General features: G+C 43.7%; 1 protein-coding gene across 12 annotated transcripts in view; it reads right to left on the minus strand.

The window, feature by feature from the left end:
* The window catches only part of BCAS3 (BCAS3 microtubule associated cell migration factor), a 357,486-nt gene that overhangs the window by 90,680 nt on the left and 243,084 nt on the right, over nucleotides 1-23,722 (minus strand). Inside the window, exon 24 of one of the 12 annotated variants that reach the window (XM_066979605.1) lies at nucleotides 12,458-18,951. The exons of the other annotated variants lie outside the window; for them this stretch is intronic. Within the exon in view, the coding sequence (XP_066835706.1) occupies nucleotides 18,926-18,951 (26 nt within the window). The 3' untranslated portion in view covers nucleotides 12,458-18,925. Of the gene's footprint in view, nucleotides 1-12,457; nucleotides 18,952-23,722 lie in introns of those variants that run through there. 12 annotated transcript variants of the gene reach the window in all.

Consider the following 23,722-nt stretch of genomic DNA (forward strand, 5'->3'; position numbering starts at 1 on the left):
TGTTCCCAGCACAGCATCCCTGAACAGTCCTGGGAATTGATGGTGATATCAGGCTGCTGACCAAGCCACGGCTAGCAACAATTAATATGCAGGAAGAATTGGGACGTGGTGATTTTTCTAAAATACATCATTATTTAATGGAACCATTGCAGTATTTCTAAAGATAAAAAAATGAACTTGCGGGATGGAAATAAACACAACTTTTTAAATGAACCTAATAACATGAAAGTAATGAGTTTGGAAAACAGATGTGGACAAAAGAAAGAAAAGGCTACAGTACACTCCACGCAATCTGGGAAGGAATGATAAAAAAATTTACAAGCTGTTTTGAGTCCCGAATAAAAAGGGTAATCAAGCCAGGCTGAGTTATAAGTGGGAAGGGTACAGCATCCTGCAGCAGAGACTAAGCAGAACACCTCGCCCTTCTTTACTGTATGCTGAGGCTCTCCCGTGTTGCTGGAGCTCCAGCCTAATCCCGGCAGTTAATAATTCACGTTGCGTACTGTAAAGCCTCGTCACCCTTTCTTTTCCCTGTGTCTGTTTCATCTTTTGCATTCTATTAAAGCAACAAACTGCTTGGGTATTTTTGTTACTCTGTCACTGACAAACGCTGGGGCAGGAGGTGGAGGAGTAAGGAAAAAAAAATCAAATCAAAAGGTAATGTAATAGCCCAAAGAAAGGCACCTCGTTACAAGGCCAAGTACACCCACACTGTTTCCATGATGCCCAGTTGCCTCCCCTGTTAATGGTGATTTATGGTAACATCTATGCAAGAGATCCATCGTTAGCAAAGCCATGTTACTCTGTACAAAGTGGCTTCTCAAAATGGCACTGTGAGAAAGCTCTCCTCTGCAGTTGTTTTACTTTGCCTCTGAAAGCTTTCAAACTGAACTGCTAAAGTTCAGCCAGCATCTAATTTTAACCGTGAGTTCCAGGAGAGAGCAAAGCTGGTGGGAAGATTACAGAGTTCCTTGAAGCTCTGACCTACAACAGGAAGAGAGTTGTCAGCCTTCATGTCTCTCACTCTAAATCCCAAGGGAAACAACACTGGCAGAATGTTTTATAACACGTTCCCACTGTAAAATTTTGTATTTGAGAAATCTGATGCTTGCTCACTCCTTCTCCTAGACCTTTGGTGTGTCAGTAAAAACAGATGACCTTAAAGGAGTAATTTTAGTTTTGCCTCTGCTCTGCAGTAGGGATATTCAGGGTTGATGGGGCTCTGTTTACAAAATCACAGAGAACTGATACTACCCAAGAGCAACACATAGACCTGCAGCTTTAAAATATTAGCAAGGAGCTGGCAACTTGTAGCAGCGCAATAATGTCTTTTTTCTGCCTTCTCGGGTTAACTACATAGCTCGAGAAATACCCACACGGAAGGCTGCAATCTGTGATTGTCATAAGGAAGGCTGAAAGGCTTCTGTCAAAGGGCCAAGGAGCAGCATCTGTTAAAAAGCTCAGGAAAGAGAAATTAAAAATAAAGTAATTGGACTATGATATCTCTGCTAGTGAAATCGGATACATTTTCTCTTCAAGTCACGCGTTTTAGCCAACGCAGGGTGGAACAGCCCAGACCCACGCTGCTACCGAGCGCCCGAAGGATCCCGATTTCAGGTGTTGCACAACAGCACGAAGCAAAACTGGAATACAGCAGAGTAACCAGGCACGCTCCCATCCTGCCAGCAAAGAACTTCTTTCCTGACAGTAACGAAGGTGTGGTGACAAATAACCAATAACAGGACAGGATATGAATAATAAATACTGAGAAACTGCTATTCCATAATAGGTCTTCAAGCGCACGGGCAGCTGAAGGAATTCAGTCACCCTGGAAACTGGAACAGCTTAAAAAAAACTTTTTCCCCCTCATTCTCATTTCTCAGCACTTCAATCCCTGGGAACGATCGCTCGAGCCACAGCTGAAGCCCAGCGAGTCGGAGGCAAAGGCGTACCTGCAGCTGTGAGCAAACCCACGCCCCAGCGCCACCCGACCTCAGCAGGGCCGGGGACCACGGCCGCCGGGAAGCAGGCGGTAACACAAATCATCCATCCTGCACTCACACAACGGCTGATTCTTCTGTCCCGGAATTTCCCTGAGCAGTGAATAGCCATTGTGCATCCCTAGTGTAGAACCAGCATGGCAAGGCCTGACAAAGCCTTCTAGATCCACCAGCAATTTTGCATTTGCAAAACGGCCGCGGCGGTCATTACGTGTGCTGGCCACTGTGTGAGCAAAGACAAGGGCTGCTCTCTGAACTTTCTCCTCTCCTCTGTTCCTTTGGATAATGAAAAACAGAAACGCCATTCTGGGACTCAGAAGCGTTCTGAATGATCCAACAGTTGTTACAGACCTCATGTTATCTGCTCCTGACCCTAAATTGAGACGTCTGTTAGTCAGGGATGATGATTTTTGTGCTCATGAATAATTAGTTTTGCTGGTTTAAGGGAAAAAAAAACAACTTATTTTAATCAGAATCTAAATGAAAAATAGCTAAAAGCTACACCCTAACATCTGCCAGTTTAACATAGACTTACAAATAAAAATCCAGAGGTACAGTCTCATCTCAGGGAATTACGTGTTCAAATCCTCACGTATGGAGATGAGAATGTAAGTGTTAACATTTAGTTTTCTGCCACATAGCCGAGGCATTAGGATGGCTTAATGAGTCACTGTCTGAAACCAATAGCAAGTTAAAGTTCCTCTCTCACATACACACACGCACACATTTAATTTTGTGTATAATTACTCAGTTCTGAGTAATGACAATTTATTAGTATTTTCCCATCAAATGTACGAGTTGCTAATGTACAACATGTTAGTAATACACAATGCTCCTTTCCAAAGAAGGCTGGAGTTATTACTGTACCAAGTGTTAAACGTAACCATCCATTTTATTCCCCTCATCTCTCCGTAAAAGTATTTTGAAGTGAACTTAGTGGCTGTGAAAAGCACATTTTTCTAACCAGGGGATCCATTTATAAGGGTGAGAGAGCAGTTCAATATCCATGATTACAGTCTGTACAAATCATCAACATTTACTTACACAGTCACATAAAGTATGGCCAGAAGACAACTTTGTCTTCAAGGAGCAAATGGAGAGCAGTAATTTTCCTTTTGTATTTAATACAAAATATACTGCTATAGCATTTCAGAAAAAATAAGTTTCTGTGCCATAATATCCTGCTTAACTTTGTGTGGGTTTCCATAGGCAGCTAGTTGCAGTGTAAAGGGAGGCAACACGGGCAACAAAATGCTGAAGAATTACACTGTGTGCTAGGTCAGGAGTGCATTAGTTTTGACCTCTTCCTAATAGTAACACAGCAGTGAAAAAGGTATCAGGCAAAAGTGAAAGCTCCCAGCAGTTACGGTGTTATGTACAGACCTAACCCTGTATCGGAGTGCCATACTGATTCAGCCACAGCACCTGGGTAATTCCAGCTCGTAAACAGTACTGCTGGGCTTCCTGGAACCTCCTGTCTTCTCAGGATTTCGATCCGCTAGCCAAAAGCGCAAATGGAATGTACACAGTGCATAAAGTCCCTCCGAATGCGCTGATTTCAGGAAGATGGGGAGGGAAAGACGACAAACTCTGTCTGGCAACGCCCAAGTTGAGGTTTCATTTGAGAATGCACAGTCCTAAGCCAGCACGGGCTTACAGAAACTTGGTATTTGTTACTAGGATTAATTAAACACGCTGTTTTCCATTATTAGCGTTATAAAAAGGCAACGTGAAGGGGGATCAGAATGAGAATTCATACGAGTACTTTGAGAAGCAATGCTTTCAGTGGATGAATTAACAACACTTCCAGGGGCAGGAGCAGAGCTCTGGTGCCCAAGCGCCTCCGACAGCTGCTTCCATGCACCCGATGGCATCTGGACTGCTCGGGGCTCCCAGTGCGAGCAGGAGGCCTGCTGGACCTCACACAGGTCCCTGCTTTGCTCCTGCGGCCTGCTGGGTCCCCAGCCCTTCTGATCCACAGCCTCGTGGCACACAACCAGGCCACGACACCAAGCTGCACGCATGTCCCGTCACTACTCGGATCCTGGATTTTAGCTGGGTTTTGAACACACAGCGCAAACGTGGAGCTGAAAGCGCCTTGCGGAGGCCGCCACCGCACCTCCTCCTGCACCACCCTCTCCCCCCGCTTCCTGCGCTACTGTTCCCTGCGTATTTAACACGGCTCTTGTTGGGACAACGTCCTTGCATTTCCTAGCTCCTCTGCCGAGACGTAAAGCACGCAGGACCCTCGCACGCAGGCGAGAGGCAGGGCTCCTCAGCGGGAGGCCGCGATCCTCCCTCCCTCCCTCCCTGACCAGCCGGCTCCCCCGCCGCCAGGCCGCTCTCGCCCCACGGAGCGGATACGGCTAAATGCGGCAACCGGGCCGAGCGACCGCTCCATTCCCATGCTTCTTTTATTTACCCACTTCTATTTTAAAAAGCAGCATGTTCCCTTGGCCCTGGCGTGCCTCCCTCCCCCCGGAGCCCTGGGTTATGTGAACATGCGAGTGCCAAGCGGCGGAGGCGTGGTGGAGCTCCTGGCCCGCCGTGACATGCTCCTGACGTACTGTGTGGTCAAGGAGCCGGGACTGGGGGGCCTGAACGAGGGCCAAGCCTTGCACTTCAGCTTCCTGACCTGGCAGCCATTCAGAGAGACCCTGCTAAGTGCTATTTCCTAAATACACTAGCTTTTCATAACAATCTTACCACATTGCTTTCCTTTACAAGCTCTCTTAAAAGAGAACTGGACTCCTTCTGGTTAATCTACACAGACTGCATTTGGAAGCCATCAGAAACTGAACTCTAAACAAAACGTTATTAATGTGTTGTAATCTGCCCTCAATGTTCCAGATGAAAAGAAAATGTTTTATAGTTTTGGAGTATACATTTTAATTGCCTTTTAAGAGTGCATATACTTTTAGTGCTCTCTGTTATAAAACTGCAGTATCTGTTTCTTGATAACTGTTGAATGATCTCAGCTATTTTTATTAGGTTTTCTCCCCCACCCCGGTCCCCTTCCTTAAGCTACCACCACTGTAAGGCTTTTTCAGACCCTTTCTGATATTAGGCTGGCAAACAGTTTGAGCCTAAGATAAACTCCATTATAAACAACTTCTTTACAACATCCCCTCACTGTAAAAACACTTGGATCCAGAAAATTAGTTCTCTAAATGAACTTAGAATCCGGCTACTTTCAGTATAAATCTGATCCAAATAATGCTAGACCGAATTTTGCAGATTTTTGGCCCCTTCCTGCTCATTCTTGTCACCGTTAGGAACGCTTGGCTCAGGAGCCCTCCTGGAGCCACGCTGGGCAGCAGTGGGGACACCGGGGCCGCTCCCCGCCACCACGGTGAGGGTTGTGTCCTGTGGTGGGGACAATGCCAGACGCAGAGCAGCATCTCCCCCAGGCCAGCAGGAACCTGCGTGAGATGTAAGCCTCAGAATTCCCCCCAGGCAGTTCCCTGCTTCAAGCAGGTCTGGGAGGTTTTGAGGTGCTGCACAGCCTTATCTGCAAGCAGCCACTGCCCAGCGCAATGAGGTCTTTCAGTGGTCACAAAGCACCTGGCGTAATTTCCACATATCGCCTGATTAGGAAAGTACGTGATAAAAATAAATAGAAATCAAGGGTCACAGAACCAACCACGGCTTTTGTTGTTCATTAAGTTGCAGTTTCAATCGATGACAGGAATGCTTAAAAATACTCCGTTTCAGGAAAAATTAGGCATCTGGACATCGCTGTTATTGTATATGTATCAACAAAAGTGCTGGAGAGGAACGGATCTAGCTAGCCATTTTATGTATGCGCTCCTTGAAATACCAAAGCCTGCTCTCTTATTATCCCCCTCTTACGCACCTTCAGTATTAATTGCAAGATAATTAACTTTCTCAACCCCCCACATTAACTCCTCCTGTGATGTCTCTAACACCTCCCTAATACCTTTTTGACTTGCAAGATGTTATTACTTGATACAACGCAGGCCAGGATATTTCTCAGTTGGAACTGTACTCCGTGCTTGGAGAACAACCACTTTTCAAAGTTTTCCTCTTATGCAATTAAACTATTTGAAATGGCAAAGCCCCTCTCTCACGTCGGATTGGGATTCACATAATGCAAGTAAACTACAGTTTATCGTTGTTCTTTTAGTTCTTTTTATCTTCAAAATTATCAGCGCTTGTAATTTTTTATGTTGTTTTTAAAAATATTTTTCAGTATGCAGATGTGCTTGTGAAGATTAATGGACTGGGAACACTGAAATCTTGTATTAATCAACTACAGAGAAGGCAACTGTTAAGTAAAATTTTCCACAGTGCTGCACACATGAGTTTAACCAGCAACTGCACAGGCTGCGGAGAACATCCCTGGTCTCAGAGGATTTCTTCTGGGCCTTCTCTGAGGCAGTTTTAACTTAAGTTCTGTGGTGATACCGGTCATGGATGACTCTCGCTGCTATGCTGTTCTCTCAACACTAAAAAAGTCACATCGTGAGGACCCTGTCTCGTGTTTATCCCGCTCCCAGCTATTACAAATAGCCAATTCATTCAATGGGGCAATCAATCTTTTGGCACAGTGATGGCAAGCTCCATCCCTTGTCGGAGGCTCACCTCTCCAAGCGCTCCTGAACTCCAGGACTGAACCCCAAGGGGTGCTGGGCCACAGATCCCACCCCCCAATAATCTACAGTCACCCCCAAGATCCTACTTCCACCCCCACTACTGGGGGAGGCATTCCCATCAAGTGATTTAAACACATTATATGGAACGAGAAGTTTGTTGTCTGTAGCAGGATGATGCAAAAAGAACCACCCCAAAGCACTGACTGAAAGCCGGTGTGCGTGTATACATTTAATTAATGACTACGTTAATTACACCACTTTCATTACTAATTGGATCAGTTTGAACCTGCTACACATTGAGAGTTAACTCGGCAGACAAAATTGTTACTGTAAACAACTGGTTTCTTGAATTAAGTAATTCCACCAATTAAGTAATTCTGCCATGTGTAAAGCAAACCCTACCTTAGCCATTTGTGTATTCTTGACTCATTTTCAGCAACATGCTATTGCTCAGTGCTTATGTGTACAAAATCCAGCACCATTACTCACTGCAATCATTTCTGAGGGTGGATCCATTCACGCTGGTTGAAATAACTGAATGGAAGTGATGGGAAAACAAGTTCTGTGAAAAGGTCCTGATAAAAGGAACACTTAAGTTTTCAAATGCTGCTTTGGGTATAAACTTTTGAGGTTTGTCAAGCCTGATTACAGTTTGAAGACTAGCAATCCTCGCTTCAAACATTTTTACTTGGGATTACTACAGAAAACAGAACTTCCCTCCAGAAGCACAAAATCTCCAACTAGCTCTGAATTTGCCAAAACCAGCATGAGTTGGACATCTCGAAAGAAAACTTTGTTTGCACTGGTCATGTTAAATCTGTCTGTGAGGGCAATCTGTGGTAAATGATGAAGCTACTGGCCTGCAATCAGCTCTCTTCTCACTAACAGGTAACACTGAGTCAACTGAAATCACCACAAGGAATAAATGTGAATAAATAAAAAGGCAAACAATATCTTAGTTTCTATTTTTAGCTTCCTAAAGCAAATGGAAATTATATAATTATTTTGAAGTAAATAAACACGTCAAAGAATTTGCTCTTGACAAGTTGCACATTAATACTGATTGAACAGTTCCTATAGGCAGCAATACTCTCAAGTGTTTTCTTCTAGACAGAAATTAAAGAGCTGTATGTGAAACAAAGAAAAACAGAAATGAGAGATTGATCTCTTTAACACATAGTTTCATCTTTAGGGTCTTACTGCTATCACATCTGCAATACAACATTTCACGTAAAATTCTGGAAGTCAAATAAAGTTCCACCTGTTATTAGTATTAAGAGGCAATCCCTACGTATAACACTGAGCATCAGACAGAAGCAGATAAATTAAAAATCACTGCAGTTTGTAAAAGAGCACTGCTTGGGAAATAACCTTTTGAGCCACTGGAAAAATCCCGAGTTCAATCAACTTTATTTCCAGTACAAAAGCAATTTGATTTTTCCCATCAGAAATCAGATAAAGTAACTTAAGATTTGCCAGTGATGGGAATTCTTAACTTGTGGCATAAATAGAATCTCCTCATTATTTTCAGCTATGGCCATCTATGTAAACATCCATTCTAAACACAATTCAGGAGAAAAAAAACTGTATTATGTAGTTATCCTGGGTACCTGACATTAAATTGAAATTTCCCCCCTTTTTATTAAAAAACCTGCTTTAATTAAGCTGAAAACAACAATCAACCCACAAGAACCAACAGACTTGGCTCAAACTACAACTGTACAGTGAAATCTGATTTGAGAAAAGCCCAAACCATTTACATCACTGTGAGCCTCAGAAAGCTACAGCTATTTCTCTCTGCTCATCAACTGTTACTGAGAAATTAAAAGACAGATGAAAACACAACTTTTTAGGTGGTTCTCATGCACTCAAAAAACATTTCCTAATGCATAATACTCATTAAAATTAAATAAATTGAAACACCTTGAAAAGAATTATCCTCACTACAAAGCATCCAGAAGATCGAAAGTTACTCCTGTAGCAACAGCCTCAGTGACAAAATAGTTCAGTATCTATTATTTCTTTTTCTGAAATAGCAAGCATATTTGCGAAAGGTTTTGTCTCTAGACTTCCATGATCAATTTAAAACACTCATTACAGGAAACAGAGTGTGCCTAACAGGCAGGTTGTCTGGTGGTCTCCTGCAGCAGCAGATCAGAGCGAGGGGCAGCATCTTGCCCTTGCATTATGGCAAATACAAACCACACTTTATGAGAAACCCTCTCTTTTCTTTCCCAGGTATACATCTAACTATCCAAAGAAATTTTACTGAGGACCTCCTCTAACTTTGACTCATACACCATGAACTTTCTTCTTCTGCAATTTAATCCAAATCTTTTTGAGGTTAAAGTGAATATTAATTCATAATATATCCAGAATGCAAGAAAGAAACAGGGTAGGAACTACAATTCAGAACAAGTCCTGCAATGGCATCTACCTCCTGCCCTGCCTCCTCTCCTTCCCTCCTTTGGTGATCCGGGAATAAATCTATGACACCACGGAGGAGGGAAAAAGAGAAGGTGAATGAATTATGTAAGACCCCAGATGAGAAAAATGGAGACGGAATAATTTCTGAATACAATGCTGGCTACCTAAAGCCTGATCCGAGACAGTTCTTAATTAGTGTTTTAGAAAACACTTGAAAAAATGAGGTTGCTGGAGTGAAACTGGCTCTTGCAGGGATGGTATGTTGCTCTCATTTATCCATGGCTCATTCCTGCTGACTTCTTTTTGGCAGCTGAAAATACATTCAGACTATCTGAGGACAGGTTCCAAAATTTTAGATCCCCTCTGTCAACAGCTAGGTGATCATCTCGTCTGCAATACCTAGATGGATTGGCTAACTTTCCTTTTCTGTTTTAGTATCAATGATAGTTTCTTGATGGGTATTCCAGGTACTACCGACATTCGTGTCTAGGTTGTAAACCTGGGTCTCTTAAATCAGGAAAGCACTATTTCAATCATCTCACTATGGCATAAGGTGAATCTATTCAATACAGGAAAAAAAAACCAAGGGCAGCAGATACAATAAATAAAGGATTCCTTCTGGCCAGAAACCAAATACTGCCATGCACAAGACTAATCAGGGCATCTCTGCTTCCCAGTGGCACAGCTAAGAACTAAGCAAAAGGCAGATCACTGGGGGTGCACAGGCAATGGGAGCTGGTACCTGCGGCACCACCGGCCTTCCGTGGGCCCGCGGCGCACACGCAGTCCTTCTTGAAACAGCTGCGGTTTAAAAGGTCACGGTGTAAAGTCATCCAATTAAAATAGTAATAAAAGAGTAAACATTAACTCACAATTTTTCCTTAGGTCTTTCTTACTTCCAGTTGCTATCATTTCTCCCAGAGTCGGCTGCACCTTACGAATCTGCAAGTTTATCTTGATTGAAAATCTTCGACTTCTCAGTTTTCAATGTAAGAAAACTCATGTCCTCCCATTCCAAAATGCCTACACCTAGCTCTCAAAACTCCCACGGTACCATGACTACAGCAATTATCTATTATCCATATTATTGCCACTACCGGGACAGAAGTACACTGAGACATGGTAAAGCTGTCCCAATAAAGGAAGCTCACTTTTTCACACTTCAACAAACACCAAGTTTTTGTAGCATGCAAAGAAGATGAAGATAAACTCCTGGTATAGACTGGCACACATTATCTACCTGATGGGCTCTTGCAAATATTCTGGATAGTCTCAATTGCTTAAGTTTCAATCATTTTTACCCAACCAGGGTTTTCAGAAAATGGAAACACGAAACACTTTTTAAAGAGAAACCGAGATAAACCTGTGCCCAAAAAACCCACTGGGCAGATCCTGGAGAACTGTCAGTTGGCCCTGCTCCACGGGAAGGAAGGCAGACCGCTCTGTTCTTGACTGATGATAAGGATGCTTTGTTTAATTTTAGGGAAAGAACTTTCATTTTCTGATTGGCGACCAGATCTCTATATTACATGACCGGGAAGCCAAAGTTTGGTTTTGCAAGTGATTTATCAAAACCAAGCCGCCTCTGTAGGATGACGGAAGGGAAAACAAGCACGCAATGGTCAACAGCAGTTTGTTAAAATGCAACTTAACTTCTGCGAGCACATCCTGTGCCACCCACCCATCCTGAACCAGCCCCAGAAGCACGGCAATGGGAGAGGCAATCTTGTAGGCTCAACAGCCTTTTAGGGAAAAGTTTGCTAATGGTTTGAAGCCAGTGTTGGAGGCAGCTTCCCAGCTCATCTGAGAGATGAAAGTCAGGCCAACTCCAAGGACCATCTAGATCCTATACAAGAACAAGCTCCAAGAAAGGCAATACAAATAAAAATCCAGCAATACTGTCAAAAAGACAGCATCAAGACAGGGAGATCAAACAACAAATTGCTTGCTGTGTTCTTGTTTCTTATCTCAGAGAAATCCTGGGGGATAACGCGCGTCCACTGCAAGTGCCACAGCAGGCATCTGCATGCTGGCAATGCTGCTCCAGTTTGCCCTATAGAGCACAGACAGAGCTCTTTAATTGTGTTTATTGGCCTGGAATAGGACATCTAAGCAGAAACTGTAATATTTGGCACATAGTTCTCTGTATTCAAAGAGTTAAGCTATGTCCTATAAAGATAAAAATCTCCACTTTTATTATTTTGTAAGGCTGCCTAACAAATGAGGATCCAGCTGTAATTGTAACATTCCAAGCTCTGAAGGCGCCAAGTTTTACTAACTATAATTTAACTGGTCCAGTTGATGCAGTCCAAATTCTTGTTTGGATAATCAGCCTTTGTTTAAATATGTACAAAAAAAAAAGCACAGGCCAGCATTAGCCTCTAGGCATGTCATGTGAGCTTATTACCCCGAAGCTTGCAGTAGCAGACACTCATGCACAAGAGGAGGATTATTTTGCTAGTATTACTGTTACGGTAACATATAATCAGACCTTCTTCCCTCTGACCCCCCCACTCTTTTTCTCTTTTTTTTTTTTCCCCTCCACAATTCACAAGTCTTCTTTCCAAGTTCAAATAAAGTTTAAAGGTGAAAAGGTCGAGAAAGTTTCATGACTGGCTGTTGAAAGAGGGAGAAATAACCAGGGTCTCCAAGTTTGCGTATACTAAAAGCTCAACAATTTTATATTTTGCTGCAATTCATAACTGTACAAATCCCTTTTGTTGGATCTGTTTGGACTGAAATTAAACACTTGTTAATAATTTATAACTTAATATAATTAGAAAATAATACTAACTGTCAAGCAACTATATTCAATACATAAAGCAACTTGAGTGGCTTATTAGCTTATTTGTCAAAGCAACAATTTCTATATATTTCAGCTCATTTCTACTGGGAAGAGCAGTTAAAGAGCCACCCAGCTTGCTTGGAAATCATTTATCCACCAGCTGGGAGCAATTCCCAAATTGCTGCACCTCACCCACATCCAACTGATGCTGGCTCGCTTTGAAAGCAGCTGAAAGCTGCCTCGGGAGGTGCGTGAGCAGCACGGGAGGGGGACGGCCGCAGCACCGCGCCGCTGCGCACACAGAGCTGCAGCCCCCAGCAACGCGCTGCGCAGCGCTCGCTCCAAGTTTTGTATCTCAATGAAAGTAAATCGGTGTTTGGCCAACAAACTTTGGCCTGTCAAAAGGAGCCGTTTAAGAAACAGAAAGCTCTTCGTGCCTTATATATGCCAGTAATGCGCTGTAAAAGCACCAGGGCTGGGCACAAGGCTGCCTGCTGGTTCAGAAGGTGCTACCTTCTCCATTGCTAAACACAAACAAGAAATACTCTGTTGTTTTTTTTTGATTTCTCTCTCTTTTTTTTTTTCTGGTGGTGCTGGTGGTTGTTTTTTTTTATTATTTTTTTTTTCCTTTCTTTCTTTCCTTTTTTTTTTTTTTTTTTTTTTTCCTGAGGAGTAAAACTGACTTCTAGACTGTCACGGTTTCCAGTTCTCCTGGAAAGCAGAGAGTGCTGCTGCTGACCATGCTGGGCAGTTTGGGTATTTGTATTTCCTAAGTACCAAAACGTTAAAATATTCCCCAAATACTTACAGGTCCCATAAATCATTAATGTTGTTGCAAGAAACCTACTATGTTAAGGTGAAACAAAGCAAATTCAACTGCGTATGTTGAGCCAGAACCTCACCTGATCCATGTAATCTCACTGCAGTCATGTCAATGTTCATCAGCTGGAGGATCTAGTCCATTCAAGATAAAAGTTGCTTCATAAATGTTCATAACAACTGATAAGCTAACAGCTATGATCCTGTGACACCAAAAATCACTTTTATCTTTTTTAAATCACTTTCCTGTACTTGTGTGCACCTATGCCAACTCTATTGTTGTTGCACATTAACGATGTCAGAAAATGTCAGATTTAAGTACATAAAACAAGAAAGTTCAGATTCCAAAATTAGTATCTGGTCTCAACTCAGCCAGGTCTGTCCAGATGCTGTGATTGTGTAAATTGATTTGAAGTCTGTGATGCCAGAACAACTTCCATTAGGTAGTGGTCTGCTCACTTGTTTTCATCTATCTACCTGATTTCATTTCTAATTTTGCTTACTAAGTAAGTCTCATCTTTTCATTCCTTTCAGCTCCTCCTCCTCCTCTTGATTTTGTTTTTGTGTCCCACTGCCTGCAAACTGAAAGCTGGGCACGTCTGGTCATAAAGCAGCCCCCCGAACGGCTTCCAGGAATCACCTCTTTTCCTCTTTACAGTTTCCCCTTCCTAAACCTACTCGGTTTTGTTGTCTTATTTTGCTTGTATTCATTATCCATCTTTCTGAAATATTTCAAGGAAGGGGATTAAGACTTCACAAACTGTACATAATTTATTAGTATTTATTAAAAAATTAAAAAATGTTTCTTATGCCTCACTGAGAAATCAAATGGTACCTGCTGAGAAACCAGAAGATGATGGCCTTCTCGATAATTAGTGTAGGCCTAATTCTTCTTCCTTTAATTCTTTAATCATTAGTTAAGTATGAAAGGTTTCCTTTTAAGTGAATCTTCTAAAACACATGGAAAAAGATATGAATCGATAAAATTGATCTGTAACATATTTTTACTTGAGAAAGGATTACAGGATTGGATCTTAACATTATATACCTAAAGCCATTTCTTGTTCCACTGCCTTTATAGTTCCAAAAAAAATGTGCATTTTGGAGACAAAGGCCTTTATCCTCCTAAGTGCTGCAGATTTCATGCCAATCTCCCAATATAAAGCAGACTTCAGCCTTATACCCAAGAGAAATGGTTTCGGAAAGATTAGATTTTCCACCACAAAATAAAATCCTTGTGTGGTGAACCCTACCAGCTTCAACACTACCTTCCTCCTAAGTGCTTGTTCAACACAGAGAAACCCCAGCCATCCTATGTCCTCTGTTCCAGAATGGAAGTGGTTTCGTCATTCCTCTGTTTTTGTGCCAGCCAATTTTTCCACGTATAAAATTTCCAGAATTGTCACATGTATCTATCTGAAACTAGGGAGGGATGGCAACCAAAATCTGTAGATTTATCCACTTTTTTCCTTATTCTGTATAATTTTGGAGTGCAGAAAACAGCACACACTGCTCTTACTGTACAAAATCCGTTCTTGCTATGGTGTTACATAGATAAGACTAGTATGAATGATGATGAACAGAAAGAACATACCTGGATGTAAAAGCTCTTTTAAGCCAGCAAGGTATTTTTTAGAGTTGCTCATCAAAGCTGTGTGCTTGTAATAGGATGTTACAGGGTACTAATTTGCTAAGAATCTAGCAGCTCAACAAAGAAGAGAGGAAACTTTCTTTAACTGTCCATTGATAGGAAGGTATTTTATCAATCATCCCCACGTTAGAAAACACAGATTTTCAGGATATTTCAAAATCCTTTGCCAGTAATCAGATAGGACATGCCAGGGAAGGAGAGAAATATAGACTTAATACAATGTAACTGCTGAGGATTAAATTTTAACACCACCAAAGCCACACAAAAAAGAATGAGTTCAAGAGTCAGAAGATTAAAACTGCATGTAGTCAGCTTGGGATTGGTATACCACAGATGGAAACTTTCTTGACAACACACAGTTTAAATTCTAGTTAGGCTATACTGTGATTAAATATTTTTACAATTTTTGAGTACATCCCTTTTTTTCCTACTGGCTACTGTAACACAAAAGACATCTCTTGCAAACATCTACTAAAAAAGTGCAAGTAAAAGCCATTTAGGTTTCCAGCAAAGACATAAAAGCGAAACAGCTAATGGACATCCAGGGTAGTCATTTCTGCAAAATCCATTAGTTACTGAAAGTTCTGGAGGGCTCAGTTTTTACAGTAAAACCTGTAAAAACTTGGTATCCAGTTTCTCTATTGGGACACCGAGGTGCGAAGATCCAAATGACGCTGGAACTGAATGTGTATATTTGAACCTTTTGAACTCCATCTGCCCTTCATAAATTACTTTACCACTAGCTTTAACACATTTCTAGCCTACTGTGCTGCAAAAATAAAGAATCATTAAAATAACTGAAAATGCAACTAACTTTGTAACACTTCCAGTGGAATTCGTCTTTGTTCTGAGAGATGCACACCTATAACAGAGCCGCAGAATAAGGAAAAGCTTCCAGATCCCCCAGTGAAATAACATCTGTCTTCACGCTATTGGAAACTAAGCACCAGAGCCCCCCTCCCCAAACTCAAAACCATTTAAAGTAAATGAAAATTGCACCGTACAGAAAAAAGACAGTTGCTCCTTTCCATCTGGAAACGCTGTCAAATGGAAGCAAATTCCACAAAATTCCCAACTGGTACAAGAACATAATTTTGCATCTCGCGTGCTCAACACAAGCAAGCAGCAGCGCTCTGCCCGACCTGCCATCACCGAACACATCTCCACGTTTCTTCCGACAGCAGGACTAGGAGGTGACAGAGGAGAGCCATGGAGGCAGCTTGCCCTGCATCTCCAGCCCCAGCCCCAGCCGTCACACCTCACCCAGAAGATCCTGCGGGATCCCTCTGGCACCAAGGATCCTTTTGTGTCTCTGTGTGGGCACAGATGGCTTCTGGAGCTTCTCAAGCCCATGGGGATCTGCTCTGCTCCTCTTCGTATGAGGTGGGTCACGGATCTGTACCTAAAACCTGGTGCTGGGTACTTCACTAGCAGGTGAGAAGCCAACCTTCCCCTGAAGGCGGCTGGGGACACTGCTAATTTAATGGAACTCCTGTCCCAGGCAAGGGCAGATTGCTCTTTCTGCACTGGACCAAGAGGCCTGTGACAGTGGCTTCTAATCCGCACCAGCAGACAAACAAAAACTGCAGGATTTTAAGGCAGCTCCATCAGACAACCTAAATTTTCCTGGTGACGTGTAATTTACCTCATTTTATATGCTAAAAAGTAGTTTTAGGAGCATCATTGTCCTGACCCAGAACCGTAGGTTTGAACCTTGACTTCTGCAAAGGACTTTTGCCTTTCCCCTCTGCAACTCCAAAACCAAAAGTTATCATCAGAAGCGGAACGGAAAACTAGGCCCTTGCACTTCTGATCACCTGTGCTGTGACAGCCCGGCTGTGTTTGGTGCTGCGTGGCCCCAGGGCAGCGCGGTGCTGAGCAGCCTGCCCAGGGCATGGCTCTCACCTCACCGGAGGAGCAGTAAGGAGGAGATTCGTGCCTTCTCTACAGGCAAGCGCTGAAATCGTTCACGTTTTAAAAAATGAATCCACCGTAAAGACAACAGCCCCAAAGATCCTTAATAAAAACTGCCTGCAACTGAAAGAAGAACTCACTCACGCGGGAAGGCCGGGGGACAGCAAAGCAGGGAACCCCGCTAACACCATCCCAGCTGCCGAAGCACGGCGTTAACGTCCTTCTGCTGGACATAACGCACACATGCACAGGGAGCAGAGTTCTCGTCATTATTTTTGAGACTGTCAGCATGTTTGTAGACAGTCAATCATAGGGATTTAGGAGAAAAACTATGACTTTATTTGAAGTCCGGGAAGAATGGGAAGGCTGGCTCGCAAATCAGACAGCACAGTGTCGTAAGCAAAACAATCTGCAAAAAAGATGTTGCTTTCTCCTACACCTTCCCTGCCTGCAGAGAGAGCTCAGCATTCAGAGCTGCGTGCCTGCCAAAGCCTCTGCACAGGAACTCTTCAGCTCCAGTCCTGCTTTCCTAAGGACTTTCTTTGCGTTCAGAAAAATCACCTCGTTTCGTTTCGATCTCAGGTTTCTCGCTTATAAAAGAGGGAACCACCCATCTTCCTCTCAGAGGAAAGCTACGAGAAATAATTGATGTCTTAATGTGTTTTCAAAGAGGTCAAACAGTATAAAAATACTTACTGCTTTTCTCTTTAGATCAAAATGTTATCATACTGTATCTGGACTCTGTATTTCAATTTCTTTTTAAAATATCTTGCTAAGCAGCAAAGGGACACAGTAGCTGCCATTTACAGGTCACCTCAGGTCTCCTGAGCTAAATACGCCCTGGGGTTTTAGCAAGACACAGGAATTCCAAAAGCAAAGCTGCCCCTAGTACATAAAGTGCCTCTGATTCACAGAATGACACAAATGTACAAGAAAAAAGGATCTCTGATTATTTTTTGTAATGGATGGCTTTTAGATGGGCAGAATACACTTATGCATTTCTTTAACCACCAAACAGCAAGTGATTTTTAACAATGGGCTTGTGTGAAGTGCTACTTGCGTATCAAAAAGACTCGGAAAAAGAATTTCAGGGGTTGAGCTCTCACTGCGTTTTAAGTCCCGAACAAAGACCAAGATGCTGTAGCTGCACAAGCCTGTGCTCTTTCATATTGTGGGAAGGCAGCCCGGCGAAGCTGCCTGCGCTCTGAAACACAATGCTACCACGAGTTCTTAATACTTCAGACTACTAAAGTCATATGAAATCATTTGAATAAAATAAAACTCTTATTGCTTCCCGTAGGGAGGGAGCAGAAGAGCTGCTGCTCCATCCCTGGCTCAAGAGTGGACTCACAAAGCACCAGAAGTGCAAGCGCTCACTCTGACTACGCTGCACGCGTTTTTCTACCTCTAAATCAGTCTGGGTCAAACTAGACCTGCCTGAATTTTTCCCACCTTTGCCATGTATGAAGAAAGAACCCAAAGATTTGTAGCTTTGCATTCCCTTTCCCAAGCTTAGATGGTTTTGTTTTCCTTGCTTCCCAGCTCAAAACCAAGCGTCTATCATTTACAGACCTCCAAGGTTTGCTAGAGAACTTTGCGAGGATCACTTTGGAAGGTGTTACCACGTTTCAGCCAGAGGGAGGCAGGTATAAGCCTTTAACAAAGTCCAACAACCAGAGTGGTCGTCAATATTTGTTTAAATGTATTACCAAATTAACCTGGAGGGTTTCAAACAACTCCAGTATCTCACTGTCATACATAGGATTTGCAGTCATTACAGCTCATAAGATAGAAAGTTCCTCACTTTCTGATATAAAGCAAACAATAGACAAGAAACCAACCTGAATCATACCAACAGCACCCCCCAACCCAAATACACAAAATTTAGCAATTTCCGAAATCAAAGGCACGCAGAGCCAAGTTTTTATCGCTCAGAACTCTTCGGTTCTGGAACTGCAAGCAGCAGCAATAGGTAAACACAGGCTGAGCTCATCCAAGAGCTACGGTTTCATCTGCTGGGCACCTCACCGAACAGCAGAGCTCAGCCCTGCCTGATGCAAGCCTGAAGTCATAACATTACATAATGCGTAACAAAACGGTAAATTACAGGAAGGCAAATCTAATGCTTTTAGGAGCCCGGTGATATTCCAGCACACATTGCACATACAAAAAAAGGTAGCATAAATTAATTAAATATTTATTTTTTCTCTTATGCCATTTTTAAAAATATATTTTGTTTCACTAGTTGATAACCTTAGAGACAGAAAAAAAAGCATGCTGCTGGTAAAGTACGAGATCACACCAAAAGAGCTAAGGTTTTTAGATGAAACAAGAAGCTGATTACACATGCACCGAGTATACCAGTCACTAAGCGTTTCTGGATTGCAGGGATAAGATACTCTCTTTGCTTATTACTGCCTTCTTGATCCAAAGAGATTTAAGCAACTGTTTTCAATTAGATGTTTTTAAGCTAGTAAAACTACATCCATAAAGACATATTTATAGAACAACTTAAAACTAGAAGAATTAAAATGACTACAAAACTGATGAATTCCATTCCCCCATCCCCCAGAATCATTTACTGACCATTAACGAGCAAAAAGCATTGCAATTTTAAGAATTAATCCACTGTCGCAAAATTAAATCAGATACACTAGTAGGGATAATGACAAACTGGTGGCTCCAGCGTTGTCAGTTTGCGGGTGATACAAGTTCAAGTCGTCTGTGCTAGTGGCCACTCTGTTGGAACAAACATGAACATAAAAGGTAACATTAAAAGTGCAGCAGCACCAACTGGAATCAATTCTGTCACTGAGGACACAGGCTTGTAAAAAGTGGCAGAGGGTAAGCACTGCATTTTCTAAATTATCTGACTGGTTCCAAGACTGCCGGACCTCCGTGCACGGAAACAAAGGAAGACAAAGAGAGGAAAGCAAACAAAAGAGAGACGATCTCCTTCCCTTCCCTCTGAATTCCTGAACGCGAGAGTCCAGCAGTGTGGCTTTGCCACACATGACCGCTTTCATCTCCGATAAACTATGATGAATGTTCTGAGATTTACAGAAACAAAACTGAGCTTTGATAGTTTTCATCTGACAGTGGCTTAAACGAAATGTGCCCCCAGACCTCTGCAGCATGTGACCACAGATATTTGCAGGAGGAGGCTCCCACGGGAGCCGGTGCGGTGACGGGGAGTGGGGCACAGGCTGCTCGCACCCTCTCCTCACCTGTCAGAGCCGAAGCACCGCAAGCAAGTCCCTACCACCTCCCGGCTCTGCTCTGCACCTGGCTGCCCCACGTGGAGGGGCACGGGGCAAGGAGAGCCGCAAAGCAGGCGGGGGAGCAGGGGCAGCCTGCAGCCACCACCCAGCCCTGCCTCCTCTGGCTGCAAAACCCAGCTGAGGAAGCTCGAGTCCAGCCGGCATCCTCAATTTCAACTCCCCTACGCGTTTCTACAAGCCCAATTTGTTCCTATCTAAGCACATCATCACGGAAACGCTTACAAATACGTGAACAGTGGACTGACTTTCAGATCCAAATACCTCATTTTAACATACATATTTTATACACTTCATACCCTGCAGAATCAGGCTGTAAATACAAATGGGTATCGCAAAGCAGGAACCGCGTCTCGCCGCCTTCTGCCCCCGCTCTCTGCCCCCGAGATGCGCCGGGTCAGCCCGTGGCTGAGGCACGAGGCCTGGCAGGAAAGCGAGAGACGCATTTGCTTTTCTGTTTTTTAATTAAGACCCCACAGTTCACATTTGCTTCACGTGCTGAAGAAGCACAGGCTATGTAAGGAAATTTTAGAAATTATTTTAAGTGAATTAACTTAAGAGTTACAGGGTCTACTTTAAGGGAAGTTCTTCAACCCTGAAGCAAGGACGCGCTGGTTTTTGGCTTCGCAGTACCTGTGCCCAGACACGCAGGACAAAAATACATTTGTTTTACATCTGTGTCCTGCACGTCCTGACAGACCAGCAGAAGCCAGGAGCTGGCAGCTGAAACCTTCCTGCCGAGGCCCCGGACCCAGGCAGCGCTGCCAGCGCCTGCAGCCCGGCGTGACCAGAGCTCGGACAGGGACAACGCTGGGTACCGCTGACAGGGGGACGCCCAGATACTGCCCCTTCTCAGCAGCGAGACGGGAAAGCAAGGACAGACAGCGAGAATCCAAGCAGTGCCACAACCAGACAACTACACACTGCTGTCTGTGCCACGAGGCCGGAGCACCGGGAAGCCGTGCCGATGCCACTGCCACCCACACGGGCCCTGGGCAGACCGGGACGCGCTGACTGAAGTCACGTAACGCACCCAGTTGAAGACACACCTACACTGAATTCACCCTTCAGAACAAACGTGGCTCTGACTGCCAATTGGTTTTGACCTTCTTCACACGTTAAGAAACAAGGTTGAGAATATTTTTGTTAAGGGGAAACTCGGTCATGGCAAGGCTGCTCGAGCGCCTTTATTCACACAGGTGTCTTTCTGCATGGTAGAGGATGGCTCCTGTAAGCGAATGTTACAGGACAAAGCCAAACACAAAGCTTCATACAATTATATCCAAATTGGCAGAACAAACCCATAAAACAGAAGCGAACATAAAAGCAAGTCAAACAACACGAACGGTGAAGCACTAAACAATTTTGCCTAAGGCGCAACGCTAATGCAAGAGTAACTTCAAAGCATCAACTGAACCAACAGAGGTGACAAACAACGCGCGCAGTAATAGGCTTGGAGCAGCACTTGCTCCTGCTTCATCCCCTCGTCACGATCAAACCCCACAGAGAGAATTCCCAGAGCACCGCCACCACCCCGCAGCGCAGCACGGCTGCACCGCCAGCCCCACTGCACGTGGGGAGGGGACGGGGATGGGGACGGGGACGGGACACAGGCACCGAGGGAGCAGCACGGGCAGTCTGTTAACAGCTCGGAGGCTGCTGACACACCAGGTACACCCAGCCTCAACGGGAACTCTGCTCCCGGGTCCTTGAGGAGCAGGCACGAATCCATCCAAGCCGGGGGCAGTACAGGCTGTACAGGGACAGAAGGTATGAAGGGTAGAAAGCTTCATTTTACGGTGACTAGAAAGCTCTCCCACTTGAAACACCCTGTCAAACACTGCTAGTCCGATAGCTGCAAACAGGAGCCTAGGGAACCTGAGGAATTACTGATCTGATAACGCCTTTCTGAATTTAACATAGATAACCCCCAAACAAGTTCCGCTCTCGATCAGATTTTAAAATACATTTTTTATCATTTTACACATATTTATATATGTTTATACAAGTACATAAATTAGAATACAGCATTTTGGCTGTAAGTTTCTTCAAATAAACTAGGCTGTGATATTATACTAAGGGAAGCCCACCACATCAGAAGCTGCCCCCCCCCCCCCTTTTTTTTTTTACCCTAATTGTAATATATAACGAACCTCTTCCCCAGTAAGCTGACTCAGGGAAAAGCCCCTGTGAAAGACATGAGCTACTGATGAATTATTTTCATTAATTAAGTTAGAGAAACAAAAACCACAGGAGTGGTTTTCAGTGCTGCAGCTCGCAGCAGAAGCCGCAAGCTGGAAGGCAGGAAGGAGCGTGAAGTCAGAACTCCTCTGCTCCGTTTATCTGGGGGACGAAATTCCAGGAATAAGGGAGTTTTCCCTTTCCCCTAACCTACAGATCTGGTCCTCGGAACAGCTGCTTTGGACTTAATAAAACACCACAGAAGTCACTGCCTTTACTATAAAAAAAGAAGAAATAAGGGCTGTTAAGCAGCAGTAGCTTTGTAACGCACTGCTATGTAAGCATTTCAGCTTGCCGTCGGGTTTGCTGAAAGCACAGCAGACGGAAGAATAGAGCAAAGAAACGCATTTGATCTTGGCAAGTTTAAAAGACCCTCAGACTTTCCTTTTTAAGTTTTACTAGCCACGAGATTCAAGTTTTACTTCGCACTGCGGATTTCAGCCCGAGGACCCTGCGAGTCGCCAGACCTGGCACAGCCGCGTGCTGCCGTGCACGAACTGCCTGCGACACCTCCCGTGGCACGGCCCCGCGCCGCGCCGCAGGGGCACGCTCCCATCGCGGGCAATCACGCCACGCTCGGTGGGGTTGCTGGTGCTGGGGATTTCTTCCTAGAAACATGCAGTAGATGGAGCAATTCATAAGATTTTCATAAAACTGTGGGCTTCTCTTATTTAAGCCAGAATCCTCTTTCAGCAGAGGTGCTTTTTACTCTGATCCCAATTTCCAGCCTGCCTCTTGCTCCGGCCATTGGCTCTTCTGTTTGCCCACTCGGCTGGGCAGGTCTTGTTTTACCCAAACTTGCTTGCCTTTTACGGCAAGAACTAAAATATCTTTAACATGCACACACAACGAAGGGAAGCTCATTCAACAGTTAGGACGTGCTTTTTCATGCCGTGTTGGTTGCTGTGAAGTTTAGCTTCTGTTAAAAAGGATGGGAAGAAAAGAAAACAGGAAAATGGATATTTTTCTTACAGCCTAGATTTCAAGTGTATATATTTTGGGTAAAATTTTCTTTTTGTGACACAGAATAGATGCACTTTTGGGGGACTGTTATATCTTTCAGTGTGTTTTCCACCAAGAATGCAAAAAGAAAACTCTTCTGAAGAAGAACTCATGGAAACTGGTAAATTCAAGACACAAGCCCCCATTGAAAACCTATAATTTTTTAATTAAATTTACATGTCAGTGGATCTTTTGAGCTTCATCTGTATGTTTTTTATAATGTATGTTTCCAATGCTCTTTCCCATGGGTATTAAGCTCTGCTTCTAAACTGGGATTACTCAACTTGAAGTGTGATAAAGGGCACATTATAGTTATATTAAGCAAAACAGGGAGGAGAAAGCTTTTCCATAGTCCAAAGAGAGCTGTGCTCAGAGCCTCATTTCTGGTAACAAGCAGAGCAAAGCAAGCAGTCAGCTAGAAACTGCTGCTATCAAATTAACGCTTTGTCTCGAGAAACAGTGGTATGTTTTGGTGGTTTTTTTTTAATTCTTTTTTGTTTATTTTCTGGTAAGAAAAAAAATAAAAGGTCGTTTTCATCAAAATGATCAACTCTGGGATGTCATCAGAAACACGTTGTGAGCAAGAAATAGAGAAGCAAGCTCTTTGTGCTGTACTCCAGCGCAAGCAGCTGTCGGATTCCTCTTTGCGGGAGCAGAGGAGGGGTTTCCGAACGCGGCTGGGTTACCGGCTCCTGCCGCTGCTCTTCCCAGCGGTTTCACAACCATGTTGTTATTCCTCGCAGCTCACACGAAGGATGTAGGAACTTGCTTAACTCGTACAGTCTCCACAGTGCCCGGCCCAAATAAGAAGTACTTGTCAACAGCGCTGCAGCCACATAAACAAGCGGCAGCTGGATGGGAAAGGAGGGCATGTCAGCTCCGAGCGCCAGAAAAGGTTTTTCACGGCAGCTATTTGCAACCCTCCAAGGAGCTACAGAGGCTGCCCATTAAAACCCTGTTAAAACACTTCTGATGTTGTCAGCAGTGGA

This window comes from Anser cygnoides, chromosome 18 (genome assembly GCF_040182565.1).
Source record: "Anser cygnoides isolate HZ-2024a breed goose chromosome 18, Taihu_goose_T2T_genome, whole genome shotgun sequence".
Taxonomy (NCBI): domain Eukaryota; kingdom Metazoa; phylum Chordata; class Aves; order Anseriformes; family Anatidae; genus Anser; species Anser cygnoides.